The sequence below is a fragment of the Hylobates moloch genome, unplaced genomic scaffold, assembly GCF_009828535.3.
Source record: "Hylobates moloch isolate HMO894 unplaced genomic scaffold, HMol_V3 SCAFFOLD_7, whole genome shotgun sequence".
In the NCBI taxonomy this organism is placed as follows: domain Eukaryota; kingdom Metazoa; phylum Chordata; class Mammalia; order Primates; family Hylobatidae; genus Hylobates; species Hylobates moloch.
The window spans coordinates 104,400,794-104,421,597 of NW_026652282.1; the positions used below are offsets into that span (position 1 = coordinate 104,400,794).

General features: G+C 38.4%; 1 protein-coding gene across 8 annotated transcripts in view; it reads left to right on the top strand.

Annotated features, from left to right (window-relative positions):
* The window catches only part of GRIA3 (glutamate ionotropic receptor AMPA type subunit 3), a 319,120-nt gene that overhangs the window by 142,580 nt on the left and 155,736 nt on the right, over positions 1-20,804 (top strand). For all 8 annotated transcript variants that reach the window (XR_009214295.1, XM_032757560.2, XM_032757559.2 and 5 more), the window contains one exon: positions 9,642-9,829. Coding sequence is in view for 7 of the 8 variants with exons in the window: in XM_032757560.2 (XP_032613451.1) it covers positions 9,642-9,829 (188 nt within the window). In the remaining variant the exon portion in view is untranslated. The remainder of the gene's footprint in view (positions 1-9,641; positions 9,830-20,804) is intronic.

Consider the following 20,804-nt stretch of genomic DNA (forward strand, 5'->3'; position numbering starts at 1 on the left):
GTTCGATGCTGGCAAGGGGACAGAGAGACAAGTACTCTCATAACCTGCTAATGGGAACATAAAGTGGGACAACCTTTCTGGAGGGCAATTTGGCAGTATGTACCAAGAGCCTTAAACATGTCCATAAATGTTTGGCCCCGTATTCCTACTTTGAGATGTTTATTCTATGAAAATAATTAGAGATGCTGTATGAGCGTTGTCAGCACGGCATTATTCATAATAAGGACAGATTAGAAAACATTGAAATGTTCATGTTGTAGAATAGTTAAATAAGTTACAGTATGTCTAAAAGTTGGAATACTATGTCATCATTAAAACTCATGTTTGAAAATGTTTAATAACAAGAAAATGTTCATGATGTAATGCTAGATTTTTTAAAGGCAGGACACAAATACAGTCATGCACCACATAATGGCATTTTAGTCAATGACAGACTCCATATATGACAGTGGTCCCATAAAATTATAATACTATACTTTTACTGTGTCTTTTCTATGCTTAGATATGTTTAGATACACAAATATTTAACATCGTGCTACAGTTGCCTACTGTATTAGTTCATTTTCATGCTGCTGATAAAGACATACCCGAAACTGGGAACAAAAAAAGATTTAATTGGACTTACAGTTCCACATGGCTGGGGAGGCCTCAGAATTATGGCGGGAGGCAAAAGGCACTTCTTACATGGCGGCAGCAAGAAAAAATGAGGAGGAAGCAAAAGCAGAAACCTCTGATAAACCCATCAGATCTCTTGAGATTTATTCACTATCATGAGAATAGGATGAGAAAGACCAGCCCCCATGATCTAATTAACCGCCCCTGGGCCCCTCCCACAACACAGGGAAATTCTAGGAGATACAATTTAAGTTGAGATTTGGGTGGGGACACAGCCAAACCATATCATTCTGCCCTGGCCTCTCCAAATCTCATGTCCTCACATTTCAAAACCAATCATGCCTTCCCAACAGTCCCCCAAAGTCTTAACTCATTTCAGCATTAATCCAAAAGTCCACAGTCCAAAGTCTCATCTGAGACAAGGCAAATCCCTTCCACCTATGAGCCTGTAAAATGAAAAGCAAGCTAGTTACTTCTTAGATACAATGGAGGTACAGGTATTTTGTAAATACAGCCATTCTAAATGGGAGAGATTGGCCAAAACAAAGGGGTTACAGGGCCCATGCAAGTCCAAAATCCAGCAGGGCAGTCAAATTTTAAAGCTCCGAAATGATCTCCTTTGACTCCAGGTCACACTGATGCAAGAGGTGGGTTCCCATGGTCTTGGGCAGCTCCACCCCTGTGGCTTTGCAGGGTACAACCTTCCTCCCAGCTGCTTTCATGGGCTAGTGTTGAGTGTCTGCGGCTTTTCCAGGTGCACGGTGCAAGCTGTCAGTGGATTTACCATTCTGGGGTCTGGAGGATGGTGCTTCTCTTCTCACAGCTCCATTAGGCAGTGCCCCAATAGGGACTCTGTGTAGGGGCTCTGACCCCACATTTCCCTTCTGCATTGCCCTAGCAGAGGTTCTCCATGAGGGTCCCACCCCTGCAGCGAACTTTTGCCTGGGCAGCCAGGCATTTCCATACATCTTCTGAAATCTAGGCGGAGGTTTCCAAACCTCAATTCTTGACTTCTGTGCCGCCACAGGCTCAACACCACATGGAAGCCGCCAAGGCTTGGGGCTTCTACCCTCTGAAGCTGCAGCCTGAGCTCTACGTTGGCCCCTTTCAGCCATGGCTGGAGCAGCTGGGACACAAGGCACCAAGTCCCTGGGCTGCACACAGCACGGGGACCCTGGGCCTGGCCCACAAAACCACTTTTTCTTCCTGGGTCTCTGGGCCTGTGATGGGAGGGGCTGCTGTGAAGGTCTCTGACATGGCCTGGAGACATTTTCCCCATGGTCTTGGGGATTAATGTTAGGCTCCTTGCTACTTATGCAAATTTCTGCAGCCCGGTTGAATTTCTCCTCAACAAATGTTTTTTTCTTGTCTACTGCATCGTCAGGCTGCAAATTTTCTGAACTTTAATGCTCTGTTTCCCTTTAAAGATGGAGTGCTTTTAACAGCACCCAAGTTTTAAATGCTTTGCTGCTTAGAAATTTCTTCTGCCAGATACCCTAAATCATCTCTCTCAAGTTCAAAGTTCCACAGATCTCTAGGGCAAGGGCAAAATGCCACCAGTCTCTTTGCTAAAACATAACAAGAGTCACCTTTGCTCCAGTTCCTAACAAGTTCCTCATATCCATGTGAGACCACCTCAGCCTGGACCTTATATCACTATCAGCAATTTTGTCAAAGCAATTCGACAAGTCTCTAGGAGGTTCCAAACTTTCCCACATTTTCCTGTCTTCTTCCGAGCCCTCCAAACTGTTCCAACCTCTGCCTGTTACCCAGTTTGAAAGTCGCTTCCACATTTTTGGGTATCTTTTCAGCAACGCCCCACTCTACTGGCACCAATTTACTGTATTAGTTCGTTTTCACACTGCTAATAAAGACATACCCGAAAGTGGGAACAAAAAGACGTTTAATATGGACGTACAGTTCCACATGGCTGGAGAAGCCTCAGATCATAGCAGGAGGCAAAAGGCACTTCTTACATGGCAGCGGCAAGGAAAAATGAGGAGGAAGCAAAAGCAGAAACCCCTGATAAACCCATCAGATCTTGTGAAACTTATTCACTATCACAAGAATAGCACATGAAAGCCCAACCCCCGTGATTCAATTACCTCCCCCTGGGCCACTCCAACAACACAGGGGAATTCTGGGAGATACAATTCAAATTGAAGTTTGGGTGGGGATACAGCCAAACCATATCACCTACAGTATTCAGTACAGTAACATGCTGTACAGGTTTGTATCCTAGGAGCAATACGCTATGCCATATAGCCTAAGTGTGTAGGAGGCTATTCCATGTAGGTTTGTGGAATACACTCTATGATGTTTGCAAAATGACAAAATCACCTAACAACGCATTTCTCAGAACGTATCCCCATCATTAAGTGATCAATGACTGCATTACAATCCATTTTGCTAAAATAAAAAGTGTGAAGTCTATTTATATAAAATAGAATGTAAAGAGGGATAAAGTCACCTATACTTTTTCTTTTAATTTTTGTACTTTCTATGTTTTTCCAAATGTCCAAACTGAACATATTAATTTTATACTTAGAAATACCCAGATGCTACCTCAGAAAAGGAAAGATATTTGTAAAGTGCTTTGAGTACATCTAGGTTTGCTTCCCACATACTGTACTCAAGGTTTCCAGATTCTTCATCTACCACAGGAAGAAGCAATTTGTAACCCTGGCCTGAGCCCTCCCTTCTTGCCTCTGTGTCTTTATTTGCTGATGTCTAGGTGGTATATAGCCCTTCTTGAAACATGCCTTTCTCACCCAGAACCTTTCTGCTGGTCATGAAGAACATCTCAGGGAAAAAAAAAAAAAAAGGCCTGCTTTAATATGCCACATTTGTATTGGGTAGCCCTTAGAATAGGTCAGTGATTCTCCACTCTGGCTGTACATGAGAATCCCCCAGGGAGATTAAAATAAAACAAAACAAAGCCCAGGAATCACTTTGAGAGATCATTATTTTATTACTCCAGAGTAAGCTTTGGCCATCCATTTTTCATACTTCTTAGGGTGACTGTAATGTGCAACCAGCATTGAAAGCCACAGAGGTAGGTGAAGACACAGAAAAGGAAAGAAAGAAATGGTTTTTTCAGCTGATTTCAGTTGAGTAATATAGACAGGAATGGACACTAACCTTCTGGGGACCTGTCTCACCATTGTCTTCCCACTCCACTGGCCCCTGAGATACCCCATATCTACAAGCTGTTCATTTGTTAAACTCCGTAAGATCATCAAGCACATCACCAACCTTCAGATTCATCATCTGAATGACCCCATAAGATGGGCAGACTCAAAAACAATGTTAACATTCTCCTCTGTTTTCCTTCAAAACTCATTCATGTTAAGGTCACTGCTAAAACGTACGTGTGTTCGCTGAAAGGATAACACATTATGCCATTAGCTATTTTTACACTGGCACCTGGAAAAGGGAATGGTGCTGAGGAAATTGAGCATAGGATAGGAAAGTTTTAATATGGGGAAAGAGGAAGAAAAAGACTGGGATTGGTAGTGATAGGCCTACTCAAGGTACTGGGGAGACAGGGAAGCAAACACCAGGATGTTGTGTGACATCAAAAAGAGAAGAGAAAAGGACATGAGGAATTAAATTCTGTCCACACCAAAATGTTGCTAAGGGTCATCTTAAAATGAGAGCTATAAAGTAAGTTGGACATGATGCACTTGGAAGACCACTAAATTGGAAGCCAAGAGACTTGCTTACAGGGTCAGTACTAGGGCAAGGTAAGTGAGGCTGCACTTGAGCAACCCACAGAGAGTGCCTTCTTGAATATTTACCCTAGGTGCTTCACCTGCCTCACCTTAGCTCCAGCTCTGCTTGCTTAGATTCCCGTCTCGCTTTAGATTCTAAACTAACTGTGTGATATTTGGCAAGTCACTTCCCCTGTCTGAGCACCACCCCTCAAACCCGAGAAGCTCCACTTTTACCTGTCTTAGATATTGGGCTTCCATAAAAATTTCATTTGAAAAGAGTTACAGAGCTTTAAAAATTGTATCCTACTTCTCTGAGTCATCTGTAAGAGTACTAGCCTGTAATACTGTGGTTCTATGTCTAATAATTGTAAGCTACAGGAGTTTTCATGGGCCACTTTAAGCCTCTCTTTATCAACCTGAAAATATTGACAAGGTAATTTCTAGCACAGGCCACTGGAAAATTATCGAATTACCCTCTGGGAAAGACCAACTTGCCTCTCTAGAACATTTCGAGAGGGCCAGTAAACCTTTTTGGGGCTTTATGGCAAACCCTCTGAGAATCACAGCCAGGCTCAAATTGCTACAAATGTCAACACTCCTGAGAAGCCAGTTCATCAATATCAGCAACTTCCATCATTTGGGGGACTGTTAAAAGACCCCATCAGAAGTACAAATGATGTGGCTCTGAGAGATCTGGTACAGATTCACAGCTGACAGCAGGTGGTGATAGTCCCTGCTGGAAGATGCACAACAGGAACAAAATTATCCTCAACTATATTTTCTTGGGTATCTTTATTATGAACTTCCATATGTCAATATCCTACTTACTGTTCTTCTGTGTTTTCAGATCAAATACTAAATGTGTTCAGCATGGAGCGGTTTTTCACTTGTTTATACATTGAACAAAATCCTGGCCTTCTTTCCCCTGTGAAAATGATTTTGACAATTGTATATTTGAGGTCTTTTTGTATCTGATGCTATCCCTGTCATGAGATCAACCTCACAGTCACAGATGAATCCCCCAGAAACAAACTGAAATAGAGATTCACATGCAAGAAGTTTATTGGCTGGTACTCTCATTGTCAGCAATTGTGGGAAGAAGAGAAGGACGCAGGTTTGGGCACAAAGAGAATATGAGCTATGGTACAGTCATAACAAAGCCTCAGCTCCCTTCAGGGAGCTCTGAAGCTAGGATGACTTACCCTTAGAGTTACCTCGCTGGGGGTATGAGGTTTGTGCCTTTCTATCCTGTGGCAGTCAGTCATTGGACGCAGGATACCCCAGGAGACGGTCATAACCTTAAGCTGCAACTTTTCCAAAAACTGAAGGAATAAGTTACACGGTGCTGAAGGAGGATCTGGGTGGTACAGCACAGCATCCAGCACACTACTCTTTGCCAAGATTGTCACACCTTATTTGCCAAGAGTAGCCCAACCACCACTCCAGTAGGATTAAATTGGTCATAGCTGCAGCCCAGTTCTTCATCCATAATTTCCTTCCCACTCCTTGCCACAAACTATGTTATATTGGTATAATGCAGATGACAATCTAGCATTCACCCACTTACCTATATGGTAACTACCATTCTTTAAAATGAGGAAGAAGGGGAAAGTGGATAGCAACAGCAGTCTGGAATCAGAATGAGAGAATTTGCTGCTCAAGTAAAAGTAGTTTTTAGTGTTGCAAAATTGGGCACGTTAAAGCTCACAGAGAGTGGATGACAATCCTGAAGCTGCTAAAACAGCAGGCTTATTTTTACAAAACCAAGGGTTTGTTACGTACCTCTCCTCCTACAAGCACCAATGCCTGTTTTTTTCTCTGCCTCCTGTGTCAGATTTTTCTCTTTTTTTTTTTTTTTCTCCCTCAAGCGCATATTTACTCTCTTTGGTCAGCTTCGTCAGGAAACAGTCAAACTACAATAAATTAGGTATGAAAACAAATTAAAGCTTTTCTTGGGCTGCTCAGTGACAGGTACTGAGCTGAGGTGACCATTCCCCCCAGGGTTCTATAGTACACAGCCACATGCTTAAGCAAACACAGAGAAATTCTGCATGGTAAAAGACACTGCAGTATTCAGCCACGGTTCTGACTTGCTCAAAAAATGTGAGCAAGGCTCATAGCCCAGGAGGCCCCAGACATGCCCTCATTAAAAAGCAGTGTGCTTTTTCTACTTAATTTTTGAATAGGTAATACATTCACATGGTTCAAAGAACAAAAGTATAAAAAGATCTGTAAGTCAGTGTTTAGTAAAATGCCTCTCATTTGTGGCAGTATGCAGCCTACAGAGGAGCTCTCATCTATCGTCTATGTCTTCCAGAAGCCTATGTTCTGAGAGGACAGCATGAGTTGTACTTCTTTTTAATCTTTATTGTTTTTGTACTTACAGAAAATAATACCTGCTTCTTGTAAAAGGGCCAAATTTTACATAAATAAATGACAGTGAAAATAAAAGTTCTTGGCAATCCCACATCTCAGAGATAACTCTGCCAATTCCTTCAGATTTTTTCCACACATCTAGAAACATATAGTTTCTTTACACAATAGAATTATAACATAAATGCTATTTTACAGCTTGTTTTTCTATTATTACCTATTACCCAATATATTATATATACTGTACAAATCTTTTCTTGTTAGTATATACAGATTGAGCTATCTTTTAAACAATAGCATAGTATTCTATGTGTATTTACTATAATTTCTTTATCCAGTTTTATTTTAAAATTTTAAATGTCTGTGACATAATTCTTTAAACTCATTTCTCCATTGCTTATAATTAATTTACCATGAATTTAAATCTACTCATTTCTGGAGAAATTAATGAGAAGTCAGTAAAGGAAGTTTCATGGGCAAAGAAGATAATCCAGAAAGGTCTGCAGGTGTAGACAGATGTGCCTGTTAAATGGATAGACAAGTGTGGCTGCCTGGAGTACTGAATAAGTGAGTGAGGCCATTTTCCAGATTTGAATGAATTTGAAACTAAGGGAGAAGTGGGGACTGGAATGGGGTGAGGGATTAAACAAAGGGAGATAAAAGCAAGTTGGAATGGAATAAATCTTGATACATGGATGGTGAGTCTTTCCAGACGAAAGATTTTTATGGAGAGAACTGCCATGTTTTAGTTGAATCCAAGCTTGATACTAATTAACAATATAATTTGGGTATTTAAAAATATTGGCAAAGGCTGCTAAAATAACAACCCACGTCAAAGCAAGCAATAATCTCATTGTCGTCCACACTGATCAGATCACATTGGAATTATCAGGATCAATAAAATATTGACAGATATTCATAGGAGACAGCAAACAGCGAGGGAACTTGTCATCATGCCATAAAAGTAACAGTGGAAGGACTGGGACATCTTTAGCCTGAGGAAAAGAATGTTAAGGGGAAACATGCTAACTGCCTTCAAAAATGTGAAGGACTGACACATGCAAAAGGGGTTAAATTTGCTCTGCGTCATCCCAAATGGTGGAATAAGACCAATGAGTAGAGATTATGAGAAGGCTTATTTTGATTCAACACATGAACAGCTGTATTCTGCTAAAGGGCCTTTAAAAAAGTTTACTTTAAATATATTAAAGACTCTGTCCACTTTCATTAACATTATTATTTAGCCAATGTTTTCTTCGTAAATAGTACAAAAGTAAAATTCAACTCAGTCCTTGATGAAGTTTCATAAATTCTTAATTAGTGAGATTCAAAATAATGAGGCTTTAGCGTGCACTGCTTAAGAAAGATTTTCAATTGCCTTAATCTCTTTCTTCCTATGTTTATTTCTCAATCCCATGCCTTGGCCTACCATGTCCCCTCAACTCCCACTGAAGCAGAGAGCACATCAACAACCCACACGAAAATGTAAATCTGAGAAATAAATATGCGTGGTTGGTTTAAAAAGAGAAAGAATTAACATTTAAAGCAATGGTAATTTACTCTGATCTGTAATTTTGAGCTCCTGTGCTGAAATTGCTCATTTGGAAATTACCAAGTGCTTGGGTCTCATTTGTGATCTTCTTCCTGCATACACCCAGCACACAAAGGAGTCATAATGACCGGCTGAGTCACTGCTGCCATCTCCCTGAAGCGTGCTCTTCAAATGTCAATACCATTTTCTATGGTACAATGAAGAAAATTCCGAATTGTAGCCTGCTTACACTAAAGGGTGAGCCCGAAACAGCACAGAACCTGGAATATGCTCAAAGGGCATCGCAATCCTCTCCCATTCTCTTCTCCTCCAGTCATCAAATTGCTATGGCATGGATCATTTTGGCTTTGCAAATCATCCCTATCACCCACTCCCATTAGTCATTACTTGAATATAAATGAAAAACTATTTAGGTTTATGGGAAGAAATGAGCTGCTTTTGGCAATATCCCAATAAAATTATATCTATAGTTGAAGTTATATTCAGATACGGATTCAAACCAGAAGCAAAACTATAGACACAATGTAATATTAGAGACATGAATACTCTAAAAGACCAGCATGTAGAAAATTCTTGTGCTATTCTTATGGATCATACTTTAGATATTTTGTTCGTCCCAACTTCTTAAACCCTAACTCCAAAAAGGTTACCCAAAACTCAAGCATCAGATCTTTTCTCTTTTTCTCATTCAACATAGATCCAGGGTAATAGTAGCTAACAGTTATCTAACGTAAATTAGATAAAAAGGAACAAGGAATTCCTGGTAAATTTAATTGAGAAAGGGAAAGAACTCAGGAAAGCTTAATATGACTGAACTTTTTCATAATGTTGTGATCAAGAGCTCACAAGTATGATATCTTTGTTATAGACTGTCTTTTTCAGGTTTTCATAAAATTATTTTACTTGGGAGACATAATTTACCTTGTTGGATAGTCTTTCTATGTAAGGAGAAGCCATATTATAAAGAGGCTCTATCTCTACTGAAATTATCTCTAATTTGCCAGAATGCTTATATAGAAGATGAAATAAATGAGCTTCAACTGCAGTAAGGAAATTGCAGGCAGTTGTAAGAAGTTCTTGATTTTATTCCATAGATATTTTGATAGTGCATGTCAATAAAAACAATTAGATAATATAATTCAGCTGTGAGCTCTCATGTAGACACTTGATGCCTGGTGCCCAAAAGTTGTAGAATCTTCTTTCCTTTACAACAAAATGGAAGTGTGAACTGTCTGGAGGGTTAAGGCTGAGGTTATGAGTAAGCCTGCTTTCCATAATGGATAAGGTTCAAAGGTACCTGATGGACTGTGAATAGAAATTCAGTAGAATCTTTAATACCTACAGAAAGATTTTTAAATCATTGAAGCTGTTTTTCCTTCCTTCAGGATTTTCCATCCTCCAAGCGATTATGGAAGCAGCAGTGCAAAACAACTGGCAAGTGACAGCAAGGTCTGTGGGAAACATAAAGGACGTCCAGGAATTCAGGCGCATCATTGAAGAAATGGACAGGAGGCAGGAAAAGCGATACTTGATTGACTGCGAAGTCGAAAGGATTAACACAATTTTGGAACAGGTACGTTTGAGATTTATTTCACCGCCAGCCAACATGTTAAATTATCAACCTGAGGCAGCTCCCATATCTGCTAATAAATTAAGTAGCCAACAGACTAAACGTGCCAACAGTTTTTGATAGTCTCTCTAATCCTTTTTTCCTCCCCAGTGGCTGCAGAAAAAAAAAAAAAAAAGAAAGAAAGAAAGAAAGAAAGAAAGAAAGAAAGAAAGAAATAAAGAAAGAAAGAAAGAAAGAAAAGAGAAGAAAATCTAAGCTGTTGAAAATTGCATACCATGATTAATCTGGAAGTATTTGCAATTTAATGCTACCTATCAGATAAACATATCCCTCCACACCTCTGTTTCATAGACAACTGACTTTCAAAGTAATCCCCTTCCTTTCCCATACCTTATTCCCAACAGGGAACAGACAAGGGACTAAGTAGTGCAGAGGGATAGGGTTTTTGCTTCAGGAGCCTCATTGCTGGAATACATACTATTTCCAGACCTTTCTAAAGATCACCACCCATTCTTGATAACTATGGATAGACAGACTGTCAGGACAGTACTCACTAAGTTTTGAATTTGTCTATATTTTTGCAGATTATCCCTCTGGATCAGAGAGAGAGAGAGAGAGAACAATTTAAGACCATTTTTTCCCATTTTATAACTTTTTAATTCATTCACTCCACAGATATTCATTTAAGACCCATTACATGCTGACAATGTGGGCAACAAGTTATCACTGTCCCATAATTTCTCAAAGGAGAAATAAGATCTTGTATTACTTTAAAATAACATAATTTTTTTGAGACAGAGTCTTGCTCTGTCTCAAACAAAATTATGTTATTTTAAAGGCCAACATGGTGAAACCCCATCTCTATTAAAAATACAAAAATTAACTGGGCATGGTGGCGGGCGCCTGTGATCCCAGCTACTCAGGAGACTGAGGCACAAGAATCGCTTGAACCCGGGAGGCAGAGGTTGCAGTGAGCTATGATTGCACCACTGCACTCCAGCCTGGGCAACAGAGCAAGACCATTTTTAAATAAGATGTGGCATATGAGAAAAATGTTTATGCTTTTAAAAATAGAATTCAATGGGCCAAAATATATTCATTATTAAGCTTGGATATTTAAATTTAAGACTAAAAAATATTAGAAGAAATGTGTCACCCTAAACCAGATCTGTTCAGGGTAGAGTCAAGCTGAAATGTGAAGAAAGTTTATTACTTTCCTTAGAAGTTTCAATTTGCCAGTTAATAACAAAGTGCCCACACTGCCATAAACAAAACTGTAAGGGAAACATTTCCATTCTAATTCAATCCCAGTGTACCTAGGGGCCAAAACAGCTTCAGAGATTGAAATTATAGTGAGCAGCTATTGCCTGGGAGAGCTGTTTTATAGCAAATTAAATATTAATAATTTGTCAGATATGCCCCCATAAGACGAGAAATGCAAACGAAAATAGGTGACAAAAGGAAAGAGAAGGGAAGAGAAGGAAGGAAGGGAGGAAAGGACAAAGGGAGAAAGGGAAGGAGGGAAATTGCTGACTCTATATCGTAGAAATACAAAGTGTCCCGTTGTTAAGATCAGCATTACCCTCTAGTGAATCATACTTCACAGAAAATCTAGAGCACTAGCCTGGTTAAATCAAGTTTCTCAACTAACATTCTCTAGAGCTACACAAATGATCTATCTGCCCCTTCCCCCCCCCCCCCCAAAAAAAAATACCTTCCTTTGATTTTCTTAGATCTTGAAAGTGAAGAATCAGGTCAGTGATGTTGGTGTATGTACTACATGCCCTCTAAAATTTTATACCAAAATAGCCTTTTAGTGGGTGACCTACTTAATAGCCCAAAGCAGAAGAACATCCTCCTTGTCATACTTTGTTTTTCTTCTTTTGTATTAGTGACTTTGGCTTCTTAGATATCTTATACTCTGTTAAAGTCTTTTGGATTTTATAGAACTTTATACTGCAGTCTGGGATTTTTCAGCATTATGTAATAGAAAAGCAGTGGGTAGAGCTCTGAATTCTATATAATTGTGGGACCTTGGGCACTTAAATATCTATGCCTCAGTTTTCTCATCTACATAATGGAGAAAATAAAATTTTCTCTATATCACATCGTTGGTGTAATTGCTTTAAAAAGCATAAAATGCTACAGAAAAAAACAATCATTATTACTAGACACTTTCAGGAAAACTAAACTAGTATCATTCAAAAACTCTATTCTCTTTTCATGTCATACTTCTCCATCTTCCTTTCTTCTATATGCACATTCACAGTATCCTTTAAAACACTTTCTATACAATTTTTCAGGAAACATTGTTCAAAGAAAAGTTTTAGCAACATCTAAGTAAGGATAGAGAGTTACTTTCATTTATTCTTCTTCCCTTTTTCAAAAAATTGTTATAAAACCATCAACTCATGATTGTTTTCTCTGCCATTTAAGGTGTTCTTACTAGGCCATAAATTCTATGAGGGAAAGACTAGATTTATCTTGTCCACTATTATATCTCCAGTGTCCAACAGAGTAACTGGCACATAGTGTTGGATGAATGAATGGATAGATGGATACTGAAAAAGAACATTTCAGAAGTTCCACTGCAATTTTGCTGTATTTCCATCCAGAGGCAAAAAAGTACCTACAGTTACACGATGTGATTATTATTAAAGTACACATTTTCTCAAAGGTGTGGCTTTCCGCTTAAGCTTATTCCAATGATCTAGTGAATTTGCCATAATTTATTTTATGAAAATAAATTTTCATTAAACAAATGATCTAAATTAAGCAACAACTTCAACATGATATTTATTTATAGAAAACATTTTTTAAAGACATCGAATACTAAAATACAGAGATATCTATCACCTTTCTCATTGGTTCCTAACCAGTCTTTTGATAAATTTATCATACTTCACTATACAGATCCTGATTGGAATGATAGCATTTATAATCCAATCAGTATTAAGTTCTCCCTAGAGATGCTCCCATCCTCCAAGAGTGTATTCAGCTCTGAGATCATTTTTATGGAAGGAAACTTCTACAGTCTCCCACAAAATGATATTTCATACCACTATCTGAGGTAGAAGAGCCTGTTACACCACTATAACACTGTTTCCTATAGATCAGATTTTGGCATAAATTAAATTTATATTGTACTCTATGTCCAATGAGTGTTAATAAAAATGCCTCAATGTGGTGCAATTTTAAAATATAAGCAGGTCTTCAACATAGTGTTATATAGCATAACCTCCTCATGTCATGATATAAGTTCTGGTTTTCCCTGTGAATATTCAAATACATAAGGTAAATCAAAATTCTTTCAATATTTTTTCCCCAAAGCTCTTTTACTTTTAACTATTTCAACCCTTGAGATTACATTAGGGGAAAATTTCAATTAGGTATCAATCTGTCTTTCACATCTCTATTTAATAGTTAATCTACCAGAGAAGCATTCTAAACTTATAGATATAAGAATTAACATAGAAAAGGACGGCACTAGAGAGAGATGAAACCATGAAGGGTTGGTAGGGCACATAGAGAATATTTAGAGACTGTATATCCTGAATTCAAGAATTAAGAGCACTTTCCATAAGAAGGTTTAGGTGTACAAGGGTGAATGAACCATTGGCCTGACCCAATATAGCATTCCTATTATTGTGTTGTGCTTGTGAAGCTCTCCTCACTGGTGGACAGCTGCCTTACTCAATTCAGTGACCAATCTAAACATTAATTTTTGAAAGGGTTGCCTCTCTGGGAGTTATCTATTCGAAGAGATCCTCCACCACAGTAATATATATCTTAAGGCTTTATTGCATCTTTAATGTCTATTCAGAGAAGCAGCATAACAGCGTTTCAGAGCATGGACTCTGGAGCCAGTCTGCATGGATTCTGTGACTTACTATCTTTGTGACCTAAGGCAAGTTATTCAATTCTCTGTGCCTCCATTTTTTCATAGTAAAGTGAGAGTGATAACTGTACTATGATGAGTTAATATATGCAAACCATTTAGAAAGGTGCCTGACACGTAGTGTTTATACAGTGCTTTGATGCCAAAACAAAGTGTTTTCACATAGATAATCTGATTTGACACTCACTGTAGGAGGCAGGCGGAGCAGATACGTTTTATCCCAAATTTACAGATGATAAATTGAAACTTGGAGACATTTATATGACTTGTTTAAATGTAACCCTCTGCTCAATCCTAGTAAGTGGCAGAGCAAAGATAAAACTCAAGTCTTCTGATTCCTCATACAGTTCTCTTGCCCCTACACTGCACCACCTCTTTTAATTTGTAAGTTGCTCATTAAATAAATATTTAGCCAATGCCAAAACTTGGATTTGGCCTGCTTATCAGGTTAAATCTTAAAACAGTTGCAAAACAATTAGAGAAGATCCAAAGAAGAGCAGCAAAAATATGATAAAAGTGTTAGAAAATGGGGCCTGTGAGGAAAGGCTAAATGAGTTTGGGGTTGTTTAGCCTGGTGAAAGAGAGCCAAGAGGTAGTTTAATCACCTTCTCAAGTATAAAGAGTTACCATAAAAAGAGCACTGACCAACTGTTCTGCATGCCTAAGGACAGTACCAGAGCAAATGAGCTTAACTAGACTAGAGACAGAGTCAATATTAGAAACGACTCATTATAAAACAGAGAGGAAATGAAGACAGTAAAATCTCACTAGTTCAGGCTATATGAAGGTGAAGCCATACTGAATTAGTGAAAAGTCAGATCTAGATATGTCTTAACATTGTTTTCAAGAATATACAAATATTCCAAATTAATCCTGTGTGTTGACAAGTAAATATCCTTATAGAAGACTTATTTAATAAATAGATAAAAGTATTTTCTAATTTGTCTATTCATTATATATCTAAAAGGCTGTCCCCTTAAAAAGATTTACACATTCCTCCTTCAGTCTTAACCGTGTTTCACTTTATTCCATAGAAAATTTACAGACAAGTCTCAGCATATCCTCTGCCTAAATTATAGCATGTGCTAATTTAGTGGGGCCCAAACCAGTATGTTTCAACGTTCTACCTAAAATATTATATAACGTATAATTTCCCCTTGAGATATTCCAGGCTAAAATCACTTCATCATGGATGATGTGAAGGTAGCATTTCTTAAGGACAGATTCCTGAAGCAGGTCAATCCTTCAGGTAGATTTCATTTCAGAAACCCCGGCTGTCACTTTGAAGATGGTAGTTTTAAGAAATGAAAGTAAGTCAGTTTCCTAAATAAAACAGTATAAGCAAGATGAACAACATTAGGGGCCCTTCTAAATTATGAGACTGTAACTCAAAGGGGAGAGTGCTTACACTTCAAAATATGTCTAGAAATTGTGGTCACTAGAGCACTGTTGCCTACAGCTGGACCTAGGACAAGTGAAGCAAAAATGTTATAGCTACATGCTTGCTCCCTGCCTCACCCTCACTCAGCAGATAGTGGTACTGCCCCATTCCTCTCCACTTTGTTGGTCCCTTTTTATTCCAGCCCTTACTCTCAATGTTCCATGTAGAACATTAAGCTCACTTACCAATCCAAAAGACAGTTTGGGTTAGCATTCTTTCTTTTTGGAATATTTTGTTTGCCATATAGTTGAGTAAACACAAGCTTGGGAATCAAATAGACATGATTTCTAATTTTAGCTCCCTGATTTCCTTGTTGTGTGACAACGGGGGAGGTGACGATTTCTTTGGGGCTCATTTTTCTCAGCTTAAAAGACTGTTCCACTACCTTCCTTTCATGGTTGTTGTGAGGATCAAATAAGATTATATGTGGAAAGCACTTGGTACAGTGCTTGGCACTCAGTAGGTACTCAGTAACTGATAACCATAGCTATTTGCTCATGAGTGGTGAGTTTCTGTGTTCATGAAAATGAGTTATTTGAGAACTATTGCTGAAGAACAATGTCCTTGTGGCTTCCCCAAGGTATCAGTTCAATCTAAGGTCATATCATGAGAGCAAAGTCTGAGAGTTGGGCTATGCTCAGGTCTCACTAATATAAGTTTAGCATGTTAGAAAACCTCTCTGTTTTTTTTTTTTCCTGTGATATAACACTGGGAAACACATGTTGATTGATAAGCTCAAGAACAATTTGAGGATTAACTAGATTTTTCAGCATCACCTAAAATAATTAAAGGCACTAAAACCTTGAACCACATATGCTAACTGGCCATTTTTAATAATAAATATATATGTATTGAATGCTTACTATGTTTCAGATATTATTTTAAGCAATGTATGTGTATATATGTGTATGCTTATATATCTCATATGAGTTAATCCTCATATTATCCCTGTAAGTAGATGGAAAGATTATTTCCATTTTACAAATAAGGAAATTGAGACTTAGAGGTCATGCAACTAATAATTGGTAGAGATGGAACTTGAACCCAGGGAGGTTGACACCAGGTACTGTTAATCACTGCTCTGATTGGCCTTGCATCTGACAGAATTTTCCAATCAGAATAGATTCAACCAGAAGTTATAAGACTTCTTGATACCCTCATATATTTTGCCTTATTCCATAGTATTCCCTTTCATCCTATCCGAAGTCTGAAAAAGAAGATCGTCAGGAGCCATGGTTAATATAAATTATAAATTTGGAGGGACAGGGATACAGAAGTAAATTACTCAAATTTTTCTTCCTCTTCTCCACACCTACTGCCACAACTTACCCTGAAGCACTAAGTCTGATCAGACTCTTCAATGCTAGAGTTTATCTAAAACATTTTCTATACTTAGGATACTAAAGTTCTTCTAGACACCTGAGGATTCTAAAGTTCTTCTAGAGACCTGCTTTCAGAGACATGGTTATAAGCAGAGAGTTAAACAGTCTTCCGCCACTAAATAGTAGTGGCTCTATACTTCACTTAGGTCTCTGTGTCCTCCATGACATTCAAATTTTATGGTGGGTTGGGTACTAGATGACAGACAGTACAGCTACACTGGAGCCACCCTAAAGCAAATCAGGATGTCATTTCTTTACCAGCCTGTGTCTAGTGTGGGCTGGCTGAGAAGTCTTTCAGCATCTTCAAAAGACAAACACAAGTAAAGGATATGACAGATGTTATTACCTGGATTTCAGAGGTCAATCTGAGGTCATGCCCCCATGAGAGAAACAAGGAGTGCACAGAAAGGGATCTCTTGGAGTAGATGAGTAATTGCTTAGCTACCTAAGAAATCACTGAATATTCAGGAGGTAATTCATAAAGAAGAAGGAAGGCAAATAGGATCAGACCTCCAGAATGGGCATTGTAATTTACATGGAAACTGTCCCAGACAAGAGCCAGCCAACTGTTGTGAGGTTAAGCGTCACACAAGGGCTTATATTCAGAATACTATACTAGGCACTATTGGGGGAAATAAAAGTTCTTTCTTTCTTTTTTAAGTATTTGTAATAGCCCTTAAGAATGTGATTCAAGTCAGAGAGCAGCATCTTGACAAACGCAAAATAATATAACAAAAACTAGGTATGTAAATGCTGGTAGAATGAAAGAAATTAGAAAAGCCTAGAACTTATTTTTGCATACGATTGAATCAATCATGAAATGTAAGGTGAAAGTGTTCTTAGTACCTATAATATCTCTCCATCTTCTTCTCCCAAGTGCATATTAAGGACTATATGTAAAAGAGGAGATCCCATTCCTCTTTGCTTTCCCTGCTTCCCAATTTCCTAATGGCAAGCTTCCAGAGTAGATCAATACATGGCCAAACAACCCACTGGCCTTCCTTCATCTCTTACTGTATTTTAGTAGGTTGTTCCCTTTTTTCCTCTGCCTCCAGCCATTCCAGGTGTCTCTCTGCAAGTTGGTTGCCTTATTCTTCCTTTTCAAGGACACTTTTTGTTACCTAACCAATCATGGTGTCCAAATCGTGGTCACTATTTCTTAATCTAATGACATGGCAATTTGATGCTATTACTTAACACTTATTGGGCTACCTGAATTAATATTTTGAAGGAATAATGCACCCAAAACTACAGAATGGTGTCCCAAAAGCAAAACCTATGGTTGGATTTCTTAAAGATGTTCCTTGGAAACATGGTTTATCTTAAGTCTAACCTAATATCTTTAGGCCCTAAGCAAGCGAGACTCTACTTGTGGTAAAAGCCTTCAACAACATAGGTTAGGTGACTTTGACACTCACTGACAGCCTTAAATAAACTTGTTCTATAAATGCAAAGATATTTATCCTAGGAGTTAGTAGCAGACATCAGTATTCTATATTTAGGAATTTTATCTTCAGCTTATTAAAAAAGATGGCCCGATTCTCTGGTCATACCTCACACTAGACTGGCTAGACTGGCTTTGTGACTGTTTAGAAGCAAATCCCCTCTGGGAAAATAAAGAGGAAAAAAAACTCATTCAATATCATTACTTTGAAACGGCAAGACTCTTGTTTATTTCAGATGATAGAAGCTTTAGGGTCAAAAAGGAAATGTTCTATTTAATCAACAGTTCCCTCCTCCCATTAAACAAAGATCTGATAAATGTTTGATTATTTCTTGTGAGGTTTGGGCGTTTTATTTTTAAAATAAACACAAATTCAAATTAATTTTCATTAGGGAACTTTTTGAGAGTCGTTGGGATGACTGAAGACACCTTGGGGTTTTGTAGAGCAGAGTACAGAAGCCTTGAGGCAGGAGAGCTGGATTCTAGCCCCAAGCTGTATGAGTTCAAAAAAATCAATCTCTCTACATCTCCATTTCCTGAACTGTAAAATGAATCTGTGGAATATGATGGTCTTTTCCAGTTCCATCAGGCTATGGTTCCCACAGCTGTGAAAAACAAGGTAGGAAATCTAGTTCAAGAAATATTGATTGATTCCCAACCCATTTTGCCACACTCAGTGCTAGGGTGAGGAGAAAAGGACAGGTCTTCCCTGCTGAAGAAGCTTGCAATCTAGTAGGGCGATATGTCAATGAAATAATTCTAGAAGTCAGAATATAATAAATATCTAAAAATGTGTGAATCAACTTTCCTGCTTTCTCAGGTTTCCAGGCTGGTGACCATCATTGATTTCTTAGCTGACTGACACTCTTACACGCCTCAACATCAGTGAGCTTTGCTGAGACTTGGAGACAGAGATGATGGGAAGATTGAGATAATGTATCTTAAGGCCAGGGCACAGCCTGGAAGTTTATCATTTACCTCTATCCTTAGAACACAGAACAAATGTCTGCATTAAAAAGAGTTTCTGGTTGATCAAAGCTGTGCCACATATGTATATATAAATAAATATGGCCTCAGCCCTTCTAGGAAATACCTAGGGAAAATCCCTATTAATTAAGGGCTTCTGGTAATTGGATTCTGATTAACTGAGATTTGTTTGTGTATCATAAGCCTATCATAAGTTCCTCATTATATCTATATTCACTGTTATCCTACTGCTCAGATCCAACATATAGTAGATTGCAATACAGATGTATTAAATCAAGGCCTTTTCTCCCACCCTTTAATGCCGCATTTTAGCATTAAGGCTGGTATCTTATTCCAAAATTATAAAAATATGGACCAATTCAAATAGAACAATAAAACTGATGCAAATATCCTCTTTATTTTGAGTTAATCCCATCACTTAAATCAAGTGAGATCTCCAGTTCATACTTTTAAAAAAAGGAAAGGAAACACTAGCCATATATAGCTATTTCATCCCTCCATAGGCAGTGAATATGTTTTTAGTTGGCAAAGGAAGAAAGAACCCTAATACCTCTTACTTTGTATGACTTACACTGTGAACACTCAGTTAAGCCTTTGCAGACACTGAGAGATTAAGTCCTGTGAGTCAGAAATACTAGCTTGTAAACATTAATGAACTTTTAAAAATCATCATCCAGCTTTATTAGGAAATTTTCCCAGATTAAGAGCAACAAAAATGTAGCAATTAGAGTGTTCATCACACAGCTGCATGATTACAGGAGTCTTGTTCTAGATTCTAACAGATGCTGTAACAAACAGTTTTGTGATGGCTGCAAGAACCATAGTTTACAAAAGCAACACAAAAGCTAGTTATTGTTCAAGCTCACATTGCCACAGGACCCGTATGTTTAAAATAATTTACACTCTCGAGCTCCTTTACTGAGAGGCATCAAGCAAATACAAATAGAGCAATAACAAAAAATAAAATTAAAAGTGCAGACTCAAGTTCTTCACTGCACTAACACGGAAGGGCAAAGGACATTAATTGATCCGTGCAAAGTTCTGGACTTTGATGAGACCAAATGTGGGAATCAGCCATGGACTAGTTTGATGTCATTGTTACCAAGCCACCACCTGGCCCGTCCAGTCAAATTAAGCTCATCCTTTCAGGGACAGCTTTACTTCAGTCCAGATTTGGCAAGGTCAAACTATCTCTGCTCAAAGGTTATGACAAACTGACAAGTGAGGGACACCATTCAATGGGCCCAGGTGGGGGCTGGGCTTGAGGAGATTTGTGACAGTGTTACATCACTAGGGGTGGAGCCAAAGTGGAAGAGATTCATAGCCAGATACCACTATTACATATATATATTTAGAAATATATATTATCTGTAGCCTCCCAAATACAAACCACCACTACCCTACTCTAATAAAGAATAGCAACTGATCAAATATTTCCTAAAGGAATCCAGTATTAAGCCAACGACCAGCAATCTGGCTGAGTTCTATCTATTTCAAGATCATTGTGTGACCTTGCACAGCCACCTCACCTTTCATCATCTCAGGAACTTCAGCCATAAACTATAAAAATCCTTTCTTGCCTTACTGGGATGACATTAGGATGAATCAGGCAATTTCTCTAAGGTATTCTAAGATCCTCAGAGAGGGCAAGTCTACAAATACAAGGTATTATAATTAGAATCACTGCACCTCATTTCTTAAGGGGGAGAAAATGAATAACGAAAGGAATGTGTGGTCACTGAGCTTGAGACTCAAAAGGCATTTAAAAGCTCTTTCTATCATCTGAGGTAAGTCTCAAGAGAGGGAAACTGATCTGGTGGAGTCAG